Source organism: Myxocyprinus asiaticus, chromosome 9 (assembly GCF_019703515.2).
Source record: "Myxocyprinus asiaticus isolate MX2 ecotype Aquarium Trade chromosome 9, UBuf_Myxa_2, whole genome shotgun sequence".
NCBI classification, from domain to species: Eukaryota; Metazoa; Chordata; class Actinopteri; order Cypriniformes; family Catostomidae; genus Myxocyprinus; species Myxocyprinus asiaticus.
In genome coordinates this window covers 10,728,012-10,750,652 of record NC_059352.1, presented here as the reverse complement: position 1 = coordinate 10,750,652, position 22,641 = coordinate 10,728,012, and the positions used below count along the sequence as shown (strand labels likewise).

At 38.1% G+C, this 22,641-nt stretch overlaps 1 protein-coding gene across 1 annotated transcript in view; it reads left to right on the top strand.

The window, feature by feature from the left end:
• Window positions 1-3,935: 3,935 nt before the first annotated feature.
• LOC127446497 (protein CFAP20DC-like) overlaps window positions 3,936-22,641 on the top strand; it is a gene marked incomplete at its 5' end in the record, with an annotated part of 30,675 nt that continues 11,969 nt past the window's right edge. Inside the window, 5 exons of the mRNA XM_051707461.1 lie at window positions 3,936-4,155; window positions 5,897-6,010; window positions 6,386-6,508; window positions 13,053-13,282; window positions 19,568-19,924. Of these exons, the coding sequence (XP_051563421.1) occupies window positions 3,936-4,155; window positions 5,897-6,010; window positions 6,386-6,508; window positions 13,053-13,282; window positions 19,568-19,924 (1,044 nt within the window). The remainder of the gene's footprint in view (window positions 4,156-5,896; window positions 6,011-6,385; window positions 6,509-13,052; window positions 13,283-19,567; window positions 19,925-22,641) is intronic.

Sequence of the window (22,641 nt, the reverse complement as noted above, 5' to 3'; positions counted from 1 at the left end):
ATACCTGTCCACTCTCCCAGTCCACTGAGTCTTTCATAGCTGTTCTTATAGTTTTTGTTTATCCAGACATCTGCTGGCCTCATATCAAAGTACCAGATTGCTGTCATCTCACCCTTATAATCTAGAAAATTACTTATATAATGCCCTCATACATGTGAAATCTGCTCTTGTAAGATATTAAAGGGATAGTTCACTCAAGAATGAAAATTCTGTCATAATTTACTCATGTTGTTACCAAGCTGTATGACTTTCTCTCTTCTGTGGAACACAAAGGGAGATGTTAGCCAGAATGTTAGTGTCAGTTTATGTTCCACAGAAGAAAGAACATGATACGGAAAATTAAGAACAACATGAGGTTGAGTAAATGATGACAGAATTAACATTTCTTTGTGAACTAACGCTTTAAAATAACAAAAGTTTAGAGGCCAGTTAATGACCAAAGGTGTTGGAAACTTTAATAAGATCATGCAAAATGTTTCTCCATATACAAAAATTGTAACAAAAGACTGCAGTCTTTCATTCTAGATTACTTATTTTTCCTTTTTCATCACCTAGCAACTATGTATCAAAATACCGTGGGCTTTGTGAATGAAACCCTGTAGTCATAGCTTACAGCCTTGGATACTGAGCTGTCTGTTATATTGAAATGATAAATGGCAGTATTTTGTGCTTTGTTGCCAGGTTTCCATGACCTTAACACTGCTTTCCTTGCAACACCGTGGTATATAACAATTGAAAATATGCCAGTTTTGATCCAACAGATGGCAGGGGTTCACAATTATGGTTGAAGTCAGAAGATTACATACACCTTAGCCAAATACATTTAAACTCAGTTTTTCATAATTCCTGACATTTAATCGTAGAAAACATTCCCTGTCCTTAGGTCAGACAGGATCACTACTTTATTTTAAGAATGTGAAATGTCAGAATAATAGTAGAGAGAATGATTTATTTCAGCTTTTATTTATTTAATCGCATTCCTAGTGAATCAGAAGTTTACATACACTTTGTTAGTATTTGGTATAATTGCCTTTAAATTGTTTAACTTGGATCAAATGTTTTCGGTAGACTTCAACATGCTTCTCACAATAAGTTGCTGGAATTTTGGCCCATTCCTCCAGACAGAACTGGTTTAACTGTGTCAGGTTATAGGCCTCCTTGCTTATTCTTTTTCAGGTCTGCCCACAAATTTTCTATAGGATTGAGGTCAGGGCTTTGTGATGGCCACTCCAATACCTTGACTTTGTTGTCCTTAAGCCATTTTGCCACAACTTTGGAGGTATGCTTGGGGTCATTGTCCATTTGTAAGACCCATTTGCGACCGAGCTTTAACTTCTGGCTTATGTCTTGAGATGTTGCTTCAATTTATCCACATAATATTCCTTCCTCATGATGCCATCTATTTTGTGAAGTGCAACAAAGCTGCAGCAAAGCACCCCCACAACATGATGCTGCCACCCCCATGCTTCACGGTTGGGATGGTGTTCTTCGGCTTACAAGCGTCACCCTTTTTCCTCCAAACATAACGATGGTCATTATGGCCAAACAGTTCAATTTTTGTTTCATTAGACCAGAGGACATTTCTCCAAAAAGTAAGATCTTTGTCCCCATGTGCACTTGCAAACTGTAGTCTGGCTTTTTTATGGTGGTTTTGGAGCAGTGGCTTCTTCCTTGCTGAGCAGCCTATCAGGTTATAATCGATATAGGACTCATTTTGCTGTTGCAATAGATACTTGTCTACCTGTTTCCTCCAGCATCTTCACAAGGTCCTTTGCTGTTGTTCTGGGATTGATTTGCACTTTTCACACCAAACTACGTTCATCTCTAGAAGACATAATGTGTCTCCTTCCTGAGTAGTATGATGGCTGTGAGGTCCAGTGGTGTTTATACTTGCGTACTATTGTTTGTAAAGATGAACGTGGTTCCTTCATACATTTGGAAATTGCTCCCAAGGATGAACCAGACTTGTGGAGGTCCACAATTTTTTTTCTGAGGTCTTGGCTGATTTCTTTTGATTTTTCAATAATGTCAAGCAAAGAGGCACTGAGTTTGAAGGTAGGCCTTAAAATACATTCACAGGTACACCTCCAGTTCAGTACACCTCCTATCAGAAGCTAATTGGCTAATTGTCTAAAGGCTTGACATCATTTTCTGGAATTTTCCAAGCTGCTTAAAGGCACAGTTAACTTAGTGTATGTGAAATTCTGACCAACTGGAATTGTGATATAGTCAATTAAAAGTGAAACAATCTGTCTGTAAACAATTGTTGGAAAAATTACTCATGTCATGCACAAATTAGATATACTATAGTTTGCTAATATTAAATCTGTGGAGTGGTTAAAAAATGAGTTTTGAGACTTCAGCCTAAGTGTATGTTGTAGCGAAGACGCCAGGGCAGTAATGTTAAGATCCATATGCAGTTTAATAAAAGTATAAACAGTACAACAAAGTAGCAAATCAAAGGGTAAACAAAAAGCACGCAAGGGTTCGGTACACAGGATGACAGTCCAAGAAAGGCAAACCAAGTAAATCCGAGAGACAGGGGTAATCCAGTAAACAGACAATAGGTCCAAAAACACACAAGCAGGCTGGGAAATACGATGAACAGGCAGGAGTCAAAACACAGGGAAAACAGTAATGGTAAATAATGCTCAGAATTGCAGACTAGGTAGCACAAGACTTCACACTGAATGTGTGTAAACAAGGAACTTAAATAGACAGAGATAATGTGAAACAGGTGGGTGAGTAATCAGTCTGAGTGGAGGGTTATGGGAAAAGTAGTTCGTGAAGGAAGGGTTAGTACTCTGAAGATGGCGACCTCTGGCGGCGTTCAGGAGAGATAGCAGGTGCTGCCGGTGTAACATGTAAACTTTTGACTTCAACTGTACAAGGATTGTAAATCTTAGACTGAGTCATATTGTTGTAGACCAGCGATTCACAATCAGGGGTACGTACACGAAAATAATTGGATTTTCCATGTTTAAACCTAACAAAATCACATGTATGGCTTCAATTAAAAATAATATTATTAGGGATGGGTAAAAATATTGATTTTACAATTAACCATGATCTTCATTTGAACAATCCCGTTATCGGTCTTACAAAGTTTGGCACCAGATGTTTTCACTGCATGTTGAGAATAAAAGTTTGGTTTGACTCATCCCGTGTAATGTGTCCAATGAGGAGATCCACACAATCATTTGTCACTGAATAATGTCTCTTTTAATACCCTTTCTGTTCTTTACAGTTTGTAAATCAAAAACAACAAAAATGAAACATTAATTCTAATCAGACATAGCAGGGATGCGCTAAAGAAACTGCACGTTCTCTCTTTAGCTCTTGTTTCTAATGTAATACTTGTAAATAGTACAAATTATGCATGTAAACAATAAACACGTAATAAAACATGTGTGCAATATAATATATTATATATATAGTTTTAAGACATCTTTTTTATTGATGGAATTAATGGAATTTGTGCATTTTTAAAAAGCTAAAAGGTGACCAACATTATGAAAAACTATTGATAAAATAAAAATTTTAAAATCAATATTTCATAATGTATCAAGTTACAAGGTCCACTGTATAATTAACATCATTAGATAAGAGACAATTTATTTCATATGTGAGCAAAATGGACAATATAACTAAAATATACCTGCAATATAATTGATTATTATCATTAATAATTATCAATATTAATGATAGTGTTAAATTATGTAGTCTTTGGTATACATCTTTGGTTTTGTGTCAATGAAGTGGTACTTCAGCCTTACTGATGGTGCTGTGGGGGTACTTGTGGCAAAAAAGGTTGGGAAACCCTGTTTTAGACAATGTTGTGATATTGTTAGCCTGCCTTCTCATGCTTAATACTATAATTAATTGATCCATTTTAATACATCATATTTTTACTTGAATGGCAGATATTGTAATACTTGAAAAACTGTAAAAGTTTTATACATGTCTGCTTGCTAGAAGAAACAGGTGGTGTCAAAGCATCCATTTCAAGGGGTCCTACACCACGGGAATCCTCTCATATCGCATTTGGGTCAAAGGTTATTGGACCTCCTCCACTGACTGCAAGGAAGAGGAGCACATCAGCCAACAGGAAAGAAGAAAGATCTAAATCCGAACTGAGTCTCAACATACCACAAGGCATGCATGGATTTTCTTGACACATAGCAGCAAATCACCTTGAGATTTTACACAGAGATTACTGAGAAATAGATTTGCATTTGCAGAAGGAAATAGTAGTGCTTGCAAGGCAGCAAAAGATTGTGTTAAAGACCCTGTGAAATCCAAGTTTTTGGGCTTTTAGTCTTCACTGTATAAAATGGAAACATAGAATTGTTACCCAACACCAGATCTGACCCTTAAAAATACTTTTGTTGGTGTAACCTTATGTAGTCAGGTTGATTCAGTCATAATAAATATTTTTAATTTAGATATTACACCAATATAATATAAGTGTATTTTTCAGGCTTCATGACAAAATTTTTTTTACAGTGCATGTCGATTACTTTTAAATCCATCTTCTAGTGTACTCCTAAAAGTTGACTTTTAGCATATTCACATTTAAAATAAACAGTCTTTCACTTCTGGGAAAACAGACCAAACATATTAATGACTCGTCTTTTACTGCACAGATTTGTGTCCAATAAAATGCTTTTAGGTTGAGAATGTCCCTTCTCCTGCAACTAATCAGCATGTAGCAAATAATGACTCGTGACTGTGATGTAGCTAAAGCCTTTTGGCGATAATAAATAAATAAATAAATAAATAAATAAAAAGAATAATGGATGAGCTCTTCAATATGTTTCATCCATACTTCTTGTTATAATAGCAAATACATCAACACAAAACTGCATTCAATATCTCAGCTCTGTAGGTCCATACAATGCAACTAAATTGTGACCAAAACTTTGAATCTCCAAAAATAAAATAAGACAGCATAAAAGTAGCCCATAACTTTGGATTCCAATGGTTAAATCCATGTCTTCAGATGCAATATGATAGGTGTGTATGAGAAACAGGTCAATATTTAAGTCATTTTTTTTTTTACCATAAATCTCCTCTTTTATATTCTTCTTCTTTTGTTTTTGGCAATTTTGTTCTTCGTGCATATCGCCACCTAGTGGTCGGGGCTGGTCAAAGGATCAAACTGATCTGTTTCTCACCCAAACATATATTACTTTTATGCTGCCTTTATGTGATTTTTGTTCTGGTCACCATTCATTTAGACTGAAAGGACCTACACAACTGATGAATTCGCCAAAAAATCTTTGTGTCCTGCAGAAGAAAGAAAGTTATACACATCTGGGATCAGATGGGGGTATGTAAATGATGAGCGCATTTTCATTTTTGGGTGAACTATCCCTTTAAACTCGGCCGTTGGCTTGACACTTAGCATGTCTTGTTTTCTGATGGCTGAACATGAGAATCAATACAAACTTACTGATGAAATTCAACAAGGAGGTTATAGATCATTAAATAGATGCAAGAAAGAAAAGACCAATCACAATTAAGTATCCAGATAAATTTAAAAAAAGAAGACCAATCAGAATTTAAAGAGTGGACATTCTAACATAGGTCAGTTAGAGATTCTCAAATGTCTACTTGTACTAAAATCTTAATTTTCTTAAAATAAGAATAAAATGTTTATTCAGACAAAACATAGCACACCTAAGACTGACAAAACAAACTTTCAATGTAGTTTGTAAGCAGTCGGAGTTGAATTAATCACAGAGAATTATGGAGTAGAAGAAGAATAAAAAGTGGATTTTGATATAGTGTTGCCTTGGAATCACAGTAAATAACTAGCATTTAAAGATGTTCAATTGTTGTATATTGGAGTGAGGAATTTTTTTTTTTTTTAGTAATGTATTTCTAAATATAGGCAGAGCTGAAAATACACAGCCTCGGCCACCACTTGAAAGGCCTTCAGCAGAGAGAGCGGGCACTAAAAGACCACAGGGAATCCACAGTGTGGGGAGAGAAACATCAAGTACAGGTGAAGATCTGATTTTATTAAATTGTATTCGGTGCAAGTTAAGATACAATTATGGCCCACTTATTGCCTCTGAGCTTTAGTAGATTTTGCCATTGTACAAATTAGATTTTTTTTATTTTATTTTATTTAATTTTTTTTTTTTTTTTGCATTTTGCATTTTAAAGATTTTAAAGCTTTTCACATGGTCTAATAGATAATTTATACTTTGCCCTTGGCCATCAGAATCAGCATTTATGTCTAAGAAATTAAAATGAAATGTTTTTTTTTTTTACCCTAGGTATTCATGCCAGTACAATAGCTCTCTTGAAATTAATTGATTTTGAAGTCTATTGGTGACACAAAGCATATTATTAAAATCTCAAATGTTTCTTTAAGATAAAGAAGGTGGCAAAATTAGCCCAAACCAAGAGGGACCTGAGTCTCAAGGAAAAGCTGCACTACAAATCATGTGCTCTGACTTAACAGTGGAAGATAAATTAACTTACCTGAACCTACAAGGTGAGTAATTATGTTCCTTACATGTTATATGGGCAAACTTAAACTGCTACTGTACTCAGTATGTTAAATGACCTGACATCTAACTCAGATGTGTGAAAGCCTTATTACTAGTGCTTGCTCATACTTAGGGTAAGAGATCTGAACAAACCCCAAACCCTAAGAATTTTGCACGTACTTCGACCTGCATCGACCTGCAAGACATCTTGTCTTGTCAAGAAGTGTGCTACAATTTTTCAAAGGGATCGGACTTCTGATTTTCTATGCTGATAGTTTTTTATTTAATATATAATTTCACCAGATGAGGTTTATTTATGAAGAGTAAATATATATACAAAACTCTTCATCTTGTTAATATATAGAATATAAAAAGCTTAATTTGTTAAATACTTACATATAGAGCATTGCAGCTGAGCCAGGTCTCTGTCATTTAAAAAAAAAAAAAAAAAATTCCCTGCTGTATTTCAGGCTTATTTATAGTTAAAAGTCCCACGTTATGCAATAAATCTTAATTTTCTGGTTATTATTAGGATTTTGTTTGCACAATAATCTGCTTATGGGATTTTATTCATTTTGGACTCTCATATCCTCAATGTCTGTGCCGTCATAGTAAGGAAAGTCTAAGAACTCTTTGATCACTCCATAAATTGATTTTAAAATCGGCTGATTAATCGTTTATTGGCATTTTCCACCACCTTAGTTATCGGTCGACCTCTACTAAAAACCACTCAATACACCTTAGCAACTGCATAGCAATGCTCTGGCAACAATCCACAACACCCTAGCAACATGGCAACTGGTTTTGCATAAGCAAGAAAAAAAATCTAGTTTTACAATAAAAATTATTAGCCTGAATAGTTTGTAAGCAGGTGGTTGTGTATAGACCAGGCTAAATTTAAACTACAAAATGCTCCTAAAATTGATTTGGCTGCACAAGCTTCCTATTTTCTCACAGGACAGTTCACATACACTTGTATATTGGAGTAGTGAAAGTCTAGCTAGCCAACCAAACATCCCAAATGAGTGATTCTGGCAGTCATTTTGATGCCAATACTGAGAACATGATTAGTTGCTCCAAGTTAAAGGAATAGTTAACCCAAAAATGAAAATTCTCTCATTATTCAGTTACCCTGATTCCATCCCAGATGTGTATGACTGTCTTTCTTTAGCAGAACACAAATTAAGATTTTTAGAAGAAGATAGCACTCTGCCAGGTCCTTATAATGCAAGTAAATGGGTGCCAGCACTTTGCTGGTCCAAAAGTCACATTTAGGCAACATGAAAGTGATCCATGAGACTCCTGTCGATCAGTTAATGTCTTCTGAAGCGAATCGATAGGTTTATGTAAGTAACAAGTTGATAGTTAAAACATTTTGAACTTTAAATCGGTTCTTTCATCCAGGGCTCTGGTGCTGTTTGAAATGGCAGAATCCTTGCATGACGTTCGTTCTTCTGTTGTAAATAAGCGGTGCTTCCAAATTCTCGCGTGAATTCACCAACATCCTTACATCACGCAACAGCAGCGTGATGCGTCAGATGCTGGCAGGAAGCGCTTTTTAAAAGTTAATAACGTTTTAATTATTTATTTATTTTTTACACAAACGTATTCATTTGCTTCAGAAGACATTCATTAATCCACTGGAGTCGTGTGGATTACTTTTATGCTACCTTAATATGACTTTTGGACCGTCAAGGTGCTAGCACCTATGTACTTGCATTATAAGTACCTCACAGAGCTCTATCTTCTTCTAAAAATCTTCATTCGTGTTCTGCTGAATAAAGTCATACACACCTGGGATGGCATCAGGGTAAGTGAATAATGAGAGAATTTCCATTTTTGGGTGAACTATTCCTTTAACAATATTTTCCTGCAGATTAGGTTTAAGTTGAACTTCCCTTTAGCCGAGGAAACGAGAGTTCATTAGTGGTAATGGGACATTAAGTACACTGTGTAGGTCAGAGAGAAGTCTCTGGGGTTCAGACGAGCTTGCACCGTGGGCAATTAGAAAAGGTGATTACAATATAAGCCTGTTCCAAAACGTGCCAGGAATCAAAATTTGCTAAACCCATTGGAACAGCAAGAGTGAAGGCAACACTTGAGAGGTGATCTGTGAGCTTGCATGCTTCAATTTTAATAGATGGAACATTACTCTGTAAAGAGCTTAACAGGGCCTTTACATCTCTTTATCTGACATGGTCATTATGTTGGGGTTTTTCATTTTTTATTTTAACATGTAATCATTTGTTCAACTGACACATCTTTATGATCCATGGCTGTGAGCAAAACAAACAGAACAGAACGCAAGCCATTGGAAGGAAATTACAAAAGAGATCTCTTTCATTTTTCCAACCTCATAGGAACACGTTACTATACCTACATTTTTGCTAAATGATTTTTACATGGCTTATTGTATGTATTGCGGCAGTTTCCTGGTGAAATAAACACTAGAGGCACTACTAAAACAGCAGATTATCAGTTTATAAAGACTTACTTTTCGCTCTGTTCCTCACACAATGCTATTTTATGACATCAAAACACTTTTTCTATAGCACATGACTTTTAACATCTGCATTACATAACATACTACATTTACAAGCTTATTCATACACGATCAAGTTGTGCGGTAGCTCAACTGATGGAGCATTGCACTTGCAACGTGAAGGACCATGAGGTCCAGAAGAGCACACGAGTTGACATGTGAGCCAAAAGTGTCATCGAAGCGCCACAAAATGATGTGGTTGCTTCAGCATTTGCGTTTTTCATCCCAATATTGCTTTTTATAACATTATCAGTAAGGTTTAGGTTTAAGGTTTAGGGTAGGTTTTGTTGATATAAAACTCAATAGAGCATTACCCTTAAAAACCTCATCTGTTTGGGAGAATATTTAACTCGCTTTTAGCATCACACAATGGACATTTCACACTGGATCTGCCACAATAGGTGTTATGAACCACAAAGATGTCGCCACAGTCAAATTATTTTCATAAGATCAGGCTGAATTTGTCAGTTGTTTCTCCAAGACAGCAATGAGATTTTCCTCTGGGACAATGTTGCAATAGTTATTACATGGTGTAATTATGTGAAATATAAAGTCACTACATTAACCCCGGTACTTGAGGTCAGGGGGGAATTTGCTAGTCATCAGCCAGGGTTATTCAAAGCGAAAACCATTTTATATTTATGTTTTTGTTCCCTCATGCTTTTTCTTAGTCCTTGTCTCTAGGTGAGTGCAAGTTAAGCTCAGGTTCACAGTTCACAGTGATTTAGTCAGACTTTCTACTGCAGTGTATTTTGCTGAATTAGATCAGTGTTCTACTCTCACACAGCAAATTCATCACTTGGTCTCTGTGGTGTCTTTTTGCTCCCTGCTCTCTGGGTGTCTTCTCTTTAGTATGAGGGCATGCAGACCCCACAGGCGCACATCGGTGTGTCTGAATTATGATCTTACTGTATCATTGCTCCCTATCTACTAATGATGTTGTTTATGTGCCAGCGGTTGAGCCAGAAAGTACCCCTCCTGCCCCCAAACTAAGCAGACATACGCACACACTGGCAAATTTAATGCTATTTTTCCATTTTCTGTTATTCTCTCCGGACTGTGTATGTAAATTCCTTCCATCCACATCTTTAAAATATTGTTTCCAATGTGTCGGCCCCATTTATGTATATTTTAAGAGATCATTAAAGTGTAATGCCACAGTTATCGAATCCAGCACAAATGAAAGAGGTTAGGCGCGTCCTATAAATTCATGCTCACGCTCAGTTGGCAAACTTTGCGGAATTCATCTCAATCTTCAAGGATTGTGGTTATGCACTTATTTGCATACACTCATTAAAATGAACACGGGCGAGGAACATGAGTGCCTGTATAAAAAATGAAAGATGAAACATTATGGTTAGTAATTAGATTTCCATTATTGATCTTTATAGAGACAGCGATTCAATGGAAGGTCCCTGAGGGAGAAACAAGAAGAAAATGCTAATGTTTTCTCCTTTAGCAACATATTTCCAGCAGGACATATTCTCACTGGAGTCTGATTTTTGTCCAGAGATTATACAGAATGGGTGCTCTTGCTGTTTAAGAAATTGCTTCACTATATACATTTTGGCAGAATACTTTCTAGTCCTTTCTGTTTGTGTCTTTTTCCAATTGTCTTATATGATCAGTCATTGGGGCTGCAACATACACTGCAACGTACCTAAAGATGTGCTTCATGTGGTAACAAAATTTAATTAGGCTAAATTAACTGGTTTCAAAGTAAAAATAAATATATTTTTAAAAATAAATCTATTTTTATTTAATTCACCAAAGTGGCATTCAACTGATCACAAAGTATAGTCAGGACATTACTGATGTAAAAAACAGCACCATCAATATTTGAAAAAATATTCAAGATCAAATCTAGCCAGGCCCCATTTCCAGCAGCCATCACTCTAACACCTTATCCTTGAGTAATCATGCTAAATTGCTAATTTCGTACTAGAAAATCACTTGCCATTATATCAAACTGCTGAAAGCTATTTGGTTAGTTAAATGAAGCTTAACATTGTCTTTGTGTTTGTTTTTGAGTTGCCACAGTATGCAATAGACTGGCATGTCTTAAGGTCAATATTAGGTCAAAAATGGCAAAAAAAAGAAACAGCTTTCTCTAGAAACTCGTCAGTCATTGTTTTGAGGAATGGGGGCTATACAATGCTTGAAATTGCCAAAAAAAATAAATAAATAAATAAAAATAAAATAAAATAAAAACTGAAGATTTCATACAAAGGTGTACACTACAGTCTTCAAAGACAAAAGACAACTGGCTCTAACAAGGACAGAAAGAGATGTGGAAGGCCAGATGTACAACTAAACAAGAGGATAAGTACATCAGAGTCTCTAGTTTGAGAAATAGACACCTCACATTTCCTCAGCTGACAGCTTCATTGAATTCTACCTGCTCAACACCAGTTTCATGTACAACAGTAAAGAGAAGACTCAGGGGTGCAGGCCTTATGGGAAGAATTGCAAAGAAAAAGCCACTTTTGAAACAGAAAAAATAAAAAAAGTTATAGTGGGCAAAGAAACAGAGACATTGGACAACAGATAATTGGAAAAGAGTGTTATGGATCTTAACCCCATTGAGCTTTTGTGGGATCAGCTAGACTGTAAGGTGCGTGAGAAGTGCCCGACAAGACAGCCACATCTATAGCAAGTGCTACAGGAAGCGTGGGGTGAAATGTCACCTGAGTATCTGGACAAACTGACAGCTAGAATGCCAAGGATCTGCAAAGGTGTCATTGCTGCACGTGGAGGATTTTTTGATGAAAACTCTTTTAAGTAGTTTAAGAACATTTTTTTTCAAATTGTAATAGTACATTTTCATGTTATTAATGTCCTGACAATACATTTTGATCAGCTGAATGACACTTTGGTGAATAAAAGTACAAATTTCTTTCCATAAGAGCAAAATCTGTACATTATTCCAGACTTTTGGCCGCCAGTGTACATAATTAATATATATATATATATATATATATATATATATATATATATACTGTATATATATTAGTATGTACACTGATCAGCCACAACATTAAAACCACCTGGCTAATATTGTGTAGGTCCCCCTCGTGCCACCAAACAGCACCAACCCGCATCTCAGAATATCATTCTGAGATGCCATTCTTCTCACCACAGTTGTACAGAGTGGTTATCTGAGTTACTGTAGACTTTTTCAGTTCGAACCAGTCTGGCCATTCTCTTGTTGACCTCTCTCATCAACAAGGCATTTTCGTCCACAGAACTGCAGCTCATCGGATGTTTTTTGTTTTTGGCACCAGAAACTCAGATAACTGCTCTATACAATTGTGGTGACAAGAATAGCATCTCAGAATGATATTCTGATATGCGGGCGCACGAGGGGGACCAACACAATATTAGGCAGGTGGTTTTAATGTTGTGGCTGAACAGTGTATATTAACGTCACTGAATCAACTTGAATACATTAGGCTACACCAACGAAACTAATTTTAAGGGTTAGATCAGGTAGAAATAGCTCCTTAAGGTAATAATTAGAGCTCACTTTTTACCGTAAGTGCGTGCTCCAGGCATATTAATCCTTGGTGCTCATGTGGGAAATGCAGATTTGAATCTGGCCTGTTATATGTCCATTCCCCTATCTCTTGCCAAATATATTTCTGTCTTATCTCTACCCTCACAATAAAACAGGCCAGAAACAAATTCTACACAATTATGCAGACTTTTTTATTGTATTATATTATATCTTGTATTATGCATGTGATAGCTACATTAGCTGCTGTGGGCCAAAATAAACAACTTATACTTGTCAATCAGCCAGACAAAGCCAGACAACTTTTAAGAAGACTATTTACACATTTACCAAATAAAAAAAATACAACACTTTTAAATTGCAACAAATGGTGAAGTTACCCATAAATCTGGCTGTCATAATTCTGCAGACAGTGTTTCTAGTGTGGAGACATCTGGGTCAGCTCTCAAGCCTCCGTATGCTTCTCTGCCTCCTAAATGTGTGCTGACTACAGATGATGCTGACCTTTGTGACACGGAAAGTGTGCTCTCTCTCTGCGATGAGGAATACGAAGAGGAAGTCTTCACCTTCTCCTCATGCCCGCACTCGGCCAGACGAAATCAGGCTAGCAACGACCCTGACAGTGATTTGACCTTTGGCCTTAAAGGTTACGAGCTGGTTACTGAAGGAGAGCGCAAAGATGCACGTCTAGAGGATGATTTTGTCGGTAGTGAGAGTGAAGAGGTATTGACACGCAGAAAACATGCACATAATTTCAAATGCAGAAACAAATTAATTTTTGTGGCTTTAACAGTAATTGATTTGACAGGAATTGATTGAGACTTGCTTCAGATGTTAAATGAATGAATTTCAAGACATTGGAAAGTTGCTAAAGTAATTTGAATGTTTACTCTATTGGGTTATCAAGTGGCCAGCAGAGCTGCACAACAGATAATTAGAGCTACTGTACATTGTGATAAATAGTGTACAAAATAGTTTTAACAAAAAACCTTAGTCCTATTGTAGATGTATCTACATATGAAGTCATAAAGGAAAAAATGGCTAATTACTGTTATGTTGGCTGGTATTCCTATTTTATATATACATTTATTTATTATTATTTTTACAATATTCTTTTTATTAATATTATTATTATAATCATCATCATTATTATTAATAAAATAATAACAATAACATATCTATTTAAACTACGGTATTATGCATAATTTAATAAAAAAATATTTAACAATAATCATCATCATCATCATCATCATCATAATGAATATGAATTATAATAATTAATTAATTATAATTAATAATCATTTATTTTTATTAAATAATAAAAAAAATCTTAGTCCTTCTGTAGATAGATTTACATATGAAGTCAGAAGTAAAAAATTGCTAATTACTGTTGGCTGGTATTCCTATTTCATGAGGAATATAAATAGTGACACATGAAGAGTTATTTTATTATTAATATATATTCATATAATAATAATATTTTATTATTATCTGACAATATTTTTGTAAATATTATTATTATTAATAATAATAACAATAATACACCGATTTAAACTGTTATGTATATTATTAATTAATATTTAATAATATAGTTACATGATCATAACTATATTGTTAAATATTAATTAATAATAGGTTTTATTTAATAATAATAACAATAATAAATTATTTCAACTCTTATTTATTATTTAATTAATATTTAATAGTTGATTATTTATTAGTTAATTGAGCTATTTATCACTTTTTTATTTTTTAGATCCAATTTTTATTAGCCTAATTTTTTTGTCATGACTCTTTGGTCTCAGAGAGTAAGCTGGATAGTATTACCAATGATGTCTAAAAATAAAATATGAACTTAATCATCTACAGAAGTGCCTTTCCATGTAAAAGAAAATGGAGAAACAACCGCTAATAAAACTCCAGCAGTGTTTACATGCTTGTATATCCTGTACACTTTTGTTGAGGCACCTGGAGAAAAACATTATTCTCTTCTATCGCTATGCATATAGGCATAATCAAACACAACATGGTGATGTCTTTTATTAACAAGCATTTCCTTTATTAAACTTCAATACACTAGCATTCTTTTATTTATTTCTAAGTTTTCTGTCAAGGATGTACATTCCAGTGGAGTCATTTGTTAATGATACACAACTGTATTTGGCCCCCCGGGGGGCCCACCATTCAATTAAGTCCATGAAGAAAATCATCAGATTTCATCAGTTCAGATCCTTTCTTACGAGAAAGCATTCAGCTCCATGATGCTTTTGAGTTCTTCGTCCATTGAGAAGCACATCGTTAATTTATTCTTTCAATCTCAACTTTGGCATACATATGTTCTGCCACACTTAATTCGAGATTTTTGATTGATATCACTATTGATATCACCGTTTTATTGGCTGTTTATTTCCCTTTCCCCATCCTTGATAAATATATATATATATATATTGCCATTCTCTTTGGCGACAAGAAGTAGATGTCTGTATTTGTCTTCTTATTACTCATGGGAGATGGAAAGAACGTAATAATAACGTTTGAATATTTCGAACATTATGTTTATGTTGTGTCTTTATAACTTGCACCTGTGTGCTATTAAATAATTTCTGATGGAAGCAGAGGTGATTATATTCACCTAATGACTTCCATTAATGCCACAGGGTAGTCATCAAAAGATAGATGAAGCAGTTATGTATTGGAATGTATCTGTAACACAGCCTAATAACCACTAAACACACCCTGAGAATATTCACTTCACTGGGTATCTTGCCCAGTTTAAATGACTCCATTACAAATACTGTGCCAGGCTGATGTTTGTTTGTGTTTACTGAATATCAGCATTTCTCATAATTCAGAAGATGTGACACCTTTGTTCCAAAAAAAGGTAAAAAAAAAACAAATTTAAAAAAAAAGGGCCCTCTGGGGGATATTATGATGTAAGGAAGGAGACAAAAATTGTTGCTGATCTGGTGGTTTGGCTGGCCATGCCCTTTTACTGAGGTTGTCATCATTAGTGTGAAGCTTGATGTTTAAGACCATTAGTGTGGATCAAAGCCTCACTGGTTTAAAGACCTTATCTTTTCCAAAACAGAGCGAAGATAGACAACTTTCAGGGCACTGTGTCGCCCTGATTAATTACAGGTAACTGTGATGTTACTCCACCCGTGCCAGACTGTCTCGCATCATGGCTATTATTGTGTTTCATCTGTGACAGTGTTGGTGTTCTCAGCGCTGAGATTCTTGCAAGAGGTTTCATCATTCTTTTTATGATTCCATCACAAGGTTTTTTTGGGGTGGGGGTGGGGGTGGAGGGGGGTATTTAGGACTTGTCGTTTTTGAGAGAAATTGGTTTATTAATGTCTTTCTTTTCTTGTTATTATTACCCTAACTGTAATATAATTATTGAAAGTAGTTACATTATTAATTATGGTATGCCATAATTAGTGGTGCTTGCTAAGGCAAATCACTATTTCTATTGCTCATACTTAAGAGTTAGAAATTTTAACAAACCCCTAACCCTAAGTATTAAACTTTGGTGTGTATCTTGTACCGAACTGTGCGCTATACAGACATAAATGATACCTAGAATTATGCAGCTTGTAGTGCAGAGTTGTACTATTACTTTTCTAAGTGATTAGACGTATGATTCTTCCTTGACAAGTGACATAATGGTTGAAAATATCCGTTAGACTTACATTGAAGTTGGGAACCAGAATATCATAGGCCCTGTTTCCACCTGGTATTAAGATGCGTTTCGGGTGATCCGATCACATGTGGTCAGGTGAAATACATAGCTGTTTACACCTGGTCATTTAAATGCATCTCCTGTGACCACTTATGTTTGGATTTAGAGGGGAGGGTCTCTGTTTCATGACGAAATACATCAATCACTATATCAGTGTGTTACTGCATGATAATAAAATGCAACAAAGTGAGAAAAGACAAAGCAAGTGTGAAAAAAACAGCACGCTGTTTCTCCCAGATGTGGTTGAAATTTAATCTAAGCACAAACATGTCAAGCAGAATTATCCATTATTTTAGTGGATTGCCTGTATTAAAGGAGCTTGGTGTTCAAGCTTGTCATCTGTGTTGATATCAGACACACTAAAGAAGATCCGTGAAGCTCTCGTGATTGTGTATGTATCCGTTTTTTTTTTTTTTTACATTTTCTGATCGGATGGTTATCTCCTTTTAAAGCCGCACATAAGCTGCAAAGTTTAAACTCTTGTTTTAGCATAGCGATACATTGACAGGCGAGGGGTGATGCTTTACTGCTGCCGGGATGCATACAGGATGGATTAGCTTTTACACCTCAAATGCGATGTGGTCACATGCATTTTTGACTACATTCGTATGTGGTTTTTGTGATCCGATCGCAAAATGTTTTAGACCCCATTTAGACCTGTATTTAGGACTGACTAATGTGATTAGATCACCTGAAATATATCTAAATACCAGGTGGAAACGGAGTCATAGAGACTTGGCAGTGGGTTCTTTTGACTCACTGGGGCCGGTAACCAACCACCTAGCAACTGCATATCAACAGCTTTAAAATCACGATGAACACCCTAGCAACTGCATAGCAACATGTTTAAAATCACCCAGAACACCCTAGCAACTGCATAGCAACAAACTAAAAATAACCCAGAACACCCTAGCAGCTGCATAGCAACTCCCTTAAAATCAGAATCAGATGAATCAGAATCAGAATGAGCTTTATTGCCAAGTGTTCTCATGTACAAAAGGATTTTTTTTTTTTTTTTTTTTTGGTGGTAGGAGAAACCAGTGCACAAAGAGCATTACAGTGAGACACAGAATATAAAACAAGGTAAGAGTATAAATAGACATACAAATAATAGGACATATAACAGAATTATGTATGTACATGTGCAAGTAGTAATGTATGTGCAAGGTAGGGGTATGTACAGTTATTGAATTAAGTATGTGAATTTACATATGTACATGAGATATGTATTTACATTATTGCACTATGGAAGAGTCCTGAGCCAGTTTAATTGTTCATGAGGAAAATGGCCTGAAAACAACTGTTCTTGTGCCTGGATGTCCTGGTGCTCAGTGCTCTGTAGCGTCTGCATGTTTCCTCACACTGGAGATGTACAGATCTTGGAGGGTGGGTATGTGGGCACCAATAATCCTCTCAGCAGTCCTTACTGTCCTTTGTAGTTTCCTTCTTTCTGATTTGGTGGCTGAACCAAACCAGACAGTTATAGATGTACACAGGACATACTCAATGATGGCTGAGTAGAACTGTGTCAGAAGCTCCTGTGGCAGTTTGAACTTCCCCAGCAACCTGAATGACTCCACTGCTACCACAGTGCTGTTCAGGGTTGGGGAGGGGGGGGGGGGGTAGTGCGTGGGGATTTCTCCTGAAGTCCACTATCATCTCCACTGTTTTGAGCATGTTCAGCTCAAGGTTGTTGTGGCCGCACCAGACAGCATGCTGATCAACGTCCCATCTGTATGCAGACCCGTCACCATCGCAGATGAGACCAATGATGTGGTGTCGTCTCCAAACTTCAGAAGCTTGACAGTGGGGTCTTTTGCAGTGCAGTCATTCGTGAACAGGGAGAAGAGCAGTGGAGAGAGAATGCATCCCTGAGGAGCACCAGTGCTAATAGTGAGGGTCCCAGATGTGAGTTTCCCCAGTCTCACTAGCTGCTGCCTATCTGTCAGAAAGCTGGTGATCCATTGACAGATTGTGGTGGGCACAGAGAGCTGGGTCAGTTTGGTTGAGAGAATATCAGGCATGATTGTATTGAAGGCTGAACTGAGTCCACAAATAGGATCCTTGCATAAGTCCCAGGTCTGTTGAGGTGTTGCAGGATATAATGCAGTCTCATATTGACAACATCATCCACAGACCTGTTTTCTCAGTAAGCAAACTGAAGGGGGTCCAGCAGGGGTCCAATGATGTCCTTCAGGTAGGCCAAAACCAGTCTCTCAAACGACTTCATGACCACAGATGTGAGAGCGACAGGTCTGTAGTCATTAAGTCCTGTGATTTGGGGTTTTTTGGGAACCGGAATGATGGTGGAGCATTTGAAGGGAACTTCACACTGCTCCAGTGATCTATTGAAGATCTGTGTGAAGATGGTCAGCTGGTCAGCACAGACTTTCATAAGTGCATGATGAGTAGCAGGAGGGGGGAGGAGGGGGGTTCCAGGAGGTGTTGGTGTGTGTGTGAAGTGAAGATCAGAGTGGGGGAGGGGTGTGAGACTGGGCTTTTCAAACCTGCAGTAAAACATATTCAGATCATCAGCCATTAGTTGACTCTCAACAGAGCGAGGGGGAGGTGTCTTGTACTTGGTGATGCTTTTTAGGCCTTTCCACACAGATGCAGGATTGTTGGCTGAAAACTGTTTTTTCAGATTTTCAGAGTAGCTTTTTTTAGCCACTCTGATTTCCTTAGTAAGTGTGTTCCTGGCCTGGTTGTACAATGTTTTATCCCCACTTCTGTAAGCATACTTTTTGGCATGATGAAGCTGTCTGAGTTTTTCTGTAAACCATAGTTTATCATTACTGAATGATAAAAATGTCCAAGGAGGGATGCACATGTCCTCACAGAAACTGATATATGTCACAGTATCTGTGAGCTCGTCCAGGTCTGTGACTCCAGCCTCAAAAACACTCCAATCAGTGCAGTCAAAGCAGACTTGTAGTTCCAGCTCTGCTTCATTGGTCCATCTCTTTACAGTCCTTACAGTTGATGAAGAGCGCCTCTAAATTAGGACAGCACATCTTCTTCAATGCTGTTACATCTGTACACCAACTTTCGTTGATGTAAAAGCATGTTCCAAAATCACCAAGAACACAATAACTACACAGCAACACCCTAAAAATCACCCAGAATACCCTAGCAGCTGCATAGCAACACCCTTGTTTTGCGGCATCAACTTCTGCACAAGCAAGCTCCATTCACATGTTCATCAGAAAGAGTAGAAATCTAGTTATCTCATATCTTTCTCTCTTTATCTGTTTCTCCTCTCATAGGATGAAAGGCATACTGACTTTCTCGCCCATAGATGTACAGTCCATTATCTTCCTGCTCCTCCCCCACCACCTTCTATACCAAAATACAAATTTTTACCCAAGTTCTCCACTGAGCCAGTTATGGCCCAGGCCTTCACAGTTGGGCAGACCTCCACACGTCAAGTCTCTGAGGGCACAAGAAAGACCGAACCCATGCGAATAGCACCAACCCACTGCCTCTCACCCAATGCCTCCAGACAAGGGAGCAGACTGGATTGGTCTGAGGCTGGTAGAGCACTGCCTGATGGAGAAACCAGGATATCTATCAACAGATCATCTGTTCGCAAGATCTCTCGAGAGAGTTCTGGCCTCCAAAAGGTGAGCTTGTTTAGTAATAGTCTGGCTATATTCAGATTAAATGGAACACTATCTTTGTATTTATAGATTACAGCTCAGAATACAGTCAACTTCAAGTTTATTGTTACTGACACACTGTATATTGCCTACTTTTTTATATTAAGTGAAACAGTAGTCATTATTAAACAATAGTCTTCGACATTTCGGCACTTATTCATCGAGGTTGAATTTAATGTCAACATATACCAATACATTTTTTTAATTAAAAGTTGTGTATGTTAACAATAGTTAATATATTATAAACTCATTTGAACTAACAATGAACTATTGTATTTACATTCACTTAGCTCTTTATTAGGAACACTATGGTCCAAATAAAGTGCCCAACGTTGTCTTATGCTGTTGTAGCCCATCCGCCTCAAGGTTCAATGTGTTGTTCATTCTACTATTCTGCTCACTACAATTGTACAGATTGGTTATCTGAGTTACCATAGCCTTTCTGTCAGCTCGAACCAATATGGCCATTCTCTGTTGACCTCTCTCAACAACAAGGCATTTCCGTCCACAGAACTGTTGCTCACTGGATGTTTTTTTTTTGGGGGGGGGGGGGGTATGAGTAAACTCTAGAGCAGGGGTTGGCAACCTTTTTGACATGGATTGCCATTTTTATTTTCCTGTTCAATGGCTGTGCCTACGAAAAACATGTGCATGTTTGAGTCCACTTGTGAAAATGTTTCTGTGGAGGTGAGGGCGTGGTCGAGCGCCCGTCTGGGGAGAGAGAAAGTGGTAAGGACATCCACCTGAGATGAATTGTGGCTAATTACCATTTCTATGTCAACATGAGTACAGTGTGTTTGTTATGGAAGCTTCACTGTCTGGCTGAAAAGCTGCAGTTTTACGTTGGCCGCTGAAAAGCATTATTTTTGTTTGAGTTGCATTCAGAGTGTGTAAATAAACTCATGTGGTTTACTGAAGCCATCTCCCGCTTCCTCCTTTTGATCCCAAATACAAACATTTGTATATGTAAACCTGGGACAAGGAGGAAGAGTACGCTGCTATGGAGTCATCTTCGCCGCTGGAGGAAGTGTTCCGATCCCTCGCCAGCAACCACCAGGCTCAACACCAGGCCCTCATGGATCTGCAGGCGGAGCAGCAACAGCACTTCAAGGCCAAAAGTTGCGAAGCTTGGTGCCTCAGGAGGGGGCACACGCCATGACCCTGGCAGCAGCAAACCCCTATGTGTTGCTCGCAAAGATGGGGGTGCAAGATGATCTGGAGGCCTTTCTGGAGCTCTTCGAGCACACGGCCCAAGCCCTGGAATGGCCGCGGGTGCAATGGGCAGTCCACCTTTTACCGCTGCTGACCGGAGAGGCCCAACTTGCAGCCCAACAGCTCACAGTTGACAACCTCCTGACAACCGTCAGCATGCCCCGCTCTCTCTCTCTATGTGATCCCCCCCCCTTTCTTCCGACCTATCCCGTTCCCCCGTAAACCCTGTATTAACCCTCCTATTTCTCTCTCCCCCGGCTCTACCCATTCTTCCTCTCAGGTGGGGGAAGCTGCCATCACTAGTGTGGGTGTGAGGTTCGGGCTGGTCTTGGAGTTGCGGGGAGCCAAGTCATGTCCGTGAACAGTGCTCGGTGATTGAGGTGGGGACATTGATCCGAGTCTCCGACACTCCACAGGCTGCCCCCAATCGAGCTGGGACATACCAAATACCCGTGAGTATTGGGGGGGTACATACCAAGCCAATGGATTCAGGTTGTAAACAAACCTCTATTCATCAATGCTTGGTTCAGAATGGGGCATTGAATACAAATAATCGGGTGAAGGTGAGGTGTGAGCACAGGGATATTTACGATTATCCTGCAGTGACCATCACTATTCTGTTTCAGGGTCAAAAGCATAACATTGTGGCTATGGTTATTTCCCACCTCACCCATCCACTAATTTTGGGTACTAATTGGCCGGCTTTTCCCGAATTGTTAAAAGGGTTGTGTGTGGGGGGCCTGGGTAGCTCAGTGAGTATTGATGCTGACTACCACCCCTGGGGATTCAAGTTCGAATCCAGAGTGTGCTGAGTGACTCCAGCCAGGCCTACTAAGCAACCAAATTGGCCCGGTTGCTAGGGAGGGTAGAGTCACATGGGGTAACCTCCTCGTGGTTGCGATTAAGTGGTTCTCGTTCTCAATGGGGCATGTGGTAAGTTGTGCGTGGATCGCGGAGAGTAGCATGTGCCTCCACATGCTGTGAGTCTCCGCGGTGTCATGCACAGCAAGCCACGTGATAAAATGCACAGATTGACGGTCTCAGAAGTGGAGGCAACTGAGACTTGTCCTCCGCCACCCGGTTTGATGTGAGTAACCACGCCACCACAAGGACCTAGTAAGTAGTGGGAATTGGGAATTCCAAATTGGAGAGAAAAGGGGATAAAATAAAAATAAATAAATAAATACAAAAAAAAAGGGTTGTGTATGGTTGGGTCCTGTAATACAGTGGGACAATGTGGGGTGTGCAATGTGCTGACGGGGAGGCGGAGCCAGGGCTGTCTACGTCAGCTCTGAATCAGGATGACATAAGGGATGGGGAAGCCTCGACTTCCCCAGCCCTTAGGGAATTCCCGCTGGGGATTTTCCTCTGGAGCAGACATGAGATGAGACTCTTAAGCACGCATTTGACCAAGTAAAAGTAATTGATGGTGAACGCCTTCAGCCGCGCATCGCACTCACATATCTGTA